General features: G+C 46.7%; 1 protein-coding gene across 1 annotated transcript; it reads left to right on the forward strand.

Annotated features, from left to right (window-relative positions):
- Positions 1-1,486: 1,486 nt before the first annotated feature.
- Gpr119 (G protein-coupled receptor 119) lies at positions 1,487-2,550 on the forward strand. The gene has a single exon (XM_005319305.4). It carries the CDS (start codon positions 1,487-1,489, stop codon positions 2,492-2,494), a length of 1,008 nt encoding a protein of 335 aa, XP_005319362.1. The 3' UTR covers positions 2,495-2,550.
- The last annotated feature ends 232 nt before the right edge of the window (positions 2,551-2,782 follow it).

Genomic DNA, 2,782 nt, shown 5'->3' on the forward strand with positions numbered 1-2,782 from the left:
TGGAGAAAGCTCATCAACACTGAAATCAACCTCCTAAATGCATGTACCAAAAGAATAAGAACTGTTCCCACACTGGCAAATGGAATATCAAGTTCTCATGACACAGCTTTTCTGAGCCTTTGTAGAACAGACGTCACCAAAGGCCCTTTCAGACTATCAAACATCCTGGAATATAATATTTGCCTCCACCTCTGTACCTTGCTCTCCACTCTCTCACTTAAAACACTAACCTTTCCCATTTGTGCTTTCACCTGAACTGAGTAAATAAGCTTCTAACCACTCTTATCCCCACCCCTCTCTTCTTGGTATCCAAGATGAGAGTAGCAGGCAAAAGGTTAGTTCAAATGTACCCAAGCAAATGAATATACAACCTAAATTGGAGTGACTTACACAGCCACCTTCCCTGCACTCATCTCACCTGCTTCAGCAACACTGCCGCCCTTTGGCCTAATCCCCACAAGCTTTTCCCCTGAAAAATTCCACTATCAAAAACTGAGCATACTCTTTATTGAATGAAGCCCACCTTGATTTTCACAGATAAACTCAGACCTACAGGATGAAGAAAGGCAAACCTTCCAGTCACTACTCAGTCTGCCATGGTGTGAAACAGTTCCTAATGAATAGACCAAAGAGACAGCAGCTTGAGATGAAAGGAATGGGCTCTGTTCTAAACCGAATGACAATATTAACAATTCTTTGCCTTCTATTTCCTGTCCTGAGTTCTCAACGAATTGAGTTCCAAGGAGCAAGATACATGGGAACAGCATGCTCTATTTGAATGAATTAGCATCTGAGGTACTAGAAAGCAAAAGATAAGAAACACTTTCAAAGTGTGGTAACACTCCTGAAGGATGCTGGGCCCCTCAAACAGTAATCAGCCCACTTCAACTGATTATGATCATCTTGCTTGATTAAAGGCAGTCATAATAGTAACTGAGAATTATTTATTAAGCAAATGCTTAATTAAGCTGAGATTAGTTATTAAGCTGGCACTTGAGCCTTAGGAATAAAAGAAGTGGAAATTTAATAACAAGCTATGGAGGAAGAAAAAGTGTGATTAGAGTCAATTATATCTTCTGTCAGAGAGGAGACCTGATGAATGCACCCATCCCTCCAAAGCCTTTGAAGCATCAATGAAGGGAGAGGGCCTGGAGAGACAGCATGTGCCAGGTACTTGGTAGTTGTCTAGTAACTTGGTTGTTGGAGGGGGAGGGACTATCTCAGGGCTCAGGGGGAGGTCTGCACGGGGATTGCTGCTTTCAGAAAGCTGGAGAGGCAGAAGGCTGAGGACTCAAAGAGAGAGAGAGTGAATGATTTTTAATGACATCAAGATCCCAAAGATTGGCAAGCTACCAGTCTGAACTGCCAGTGATGACCAGAATTGTGTTATGGCTCTGAGCTCACAGATCCTCCTCCTCTGAGCCATGAGAATTTGAGCTGGAAAGCCAGCATGCCTTGGTAAGTGGAAGTCAAGCCACATCAAGACATGGAGTCATCTTTCTCATTTGGAGTGATCCTTGCTATTCTGGCCTTCCTTATCATTGCTACTAATGCACTAGTGGCTGTGGCTGTGCTGCTGTCAATCCACAAGAATGATGGTGTTGGTCTATGCTTCACCTTGAATCTAGCTGTGGCTGACACTTTGATCGGCGTGGCTATCTCTGGCCTAGTTTCAGACCAGCTCTCCAGCTCTGCTCAGACCACACAGAAGACCCTGTGCAGCCTTCGGATGGCATTTGTCACTTCTTCTGCAGCTGCCTCTGTTCTCACAGTCATGTTGATTGCCTTTGACAGGTACCTTGCCATTAAGCAGCCCCTCCGCTACTTTCAGATCATGAGTGGGCTTGTGGCTGGGGCCTGCATTGCTGGGCTATGGTTATTGTCTTACCTTGTTGGCTTCCTCCCACTCGGAGTCTCCATATTCCAGCAAACCACCTACCAAGGGCCCTGCACCTTCTTTGCTGTGTTTCATCCAAGGTTTGTGCTGACCCTCTCCTGTGCTGGCTTCTTCCCAGCCATGCTCCTCTTTGTCTTCTTCTACTGTGACATGCTCAAGATTGCCTCCATGCATAGACAGCAGATTCAAAAGATGGAGCATGCAGGAGCTTTGGCGGGAGCTTACCGGCCCCCGCGGTATGCAAGTGACTTCAAGGCTGTCCGCACTGTGTCTGTTCTCATCGGGAGCTTCACTCTGTCCTGGTCCCCCTTTCTTGTCACAAGCATTGTGCAGGTTGCCTGCCAGGAGTGCTACCTCTACAAAGTGCTGGAACAGTACCTGTGGCTGCTCGGTGTAGGCAACTCCCTGCTCAACCCACTCATCTACGCCTATTGGCAGAAGGAGGTGCGGCTGCAGCTCTACCACATGGCCCTGGGAGTGAAGAAGGGGCTCACCTCACTCCTCCGCCTTCTCACAATCAGGAATGGTGGTTCAGAGAGGCCCAGGGAAAATTCCTGTCACATCATCACTGTCTCCAACTCAGAGCTTGATGGCTAAGATGGTAAGGAAGGAGAAGTTTCAAAGTGCCCTTCCTCTCCTGATTCTGGACCCCAGCTAAGAGATCACGTGGAGCTAAGGGAATGATAAAAGTTGCCTCAGATGACTGACCACCCCACCTTCTACATCCCTTCACCCCCCAGAATGAGAGGCAACTGGGAAAGGGTCCTGATTTTCTTCTATAACCAGTTTTTCCATCTGCAAATCTCCATTCCTCCCTGTCCTTCTTTTGAAACAGGCCTTTCTCCTGTATAGTATACTTATTTAAAGCAAGAAATGTACTGCTAC

The sequence above is a fragment of the Ictidomys tridecemlineatus genome, chromosome X (genome assembly GCF_052094955.1).
Source record: "Ictidomys tridecemlineatus isolate mIctTri1 chromosome X, mIctTri1.hap1, whole genome shotgun sequence".
NCBI classification, from domain to species: domain Eukaryota; kingdom Metazoa; phylum Chordata; class Mammalia; order Rodentia; family Sciuridae; genus Ictidomys; species Ictidomys tridecemlineatus.

Excerpts from the sequence above, each read along its gene's own strand:
- Gpr119 (XM_005319305.4), top strand. The coding sequence starts at position 1,487 with ATGGAGTCATCTTTCTCATTTGGAGTGATCCTTGCTATTCTGGCCTTC.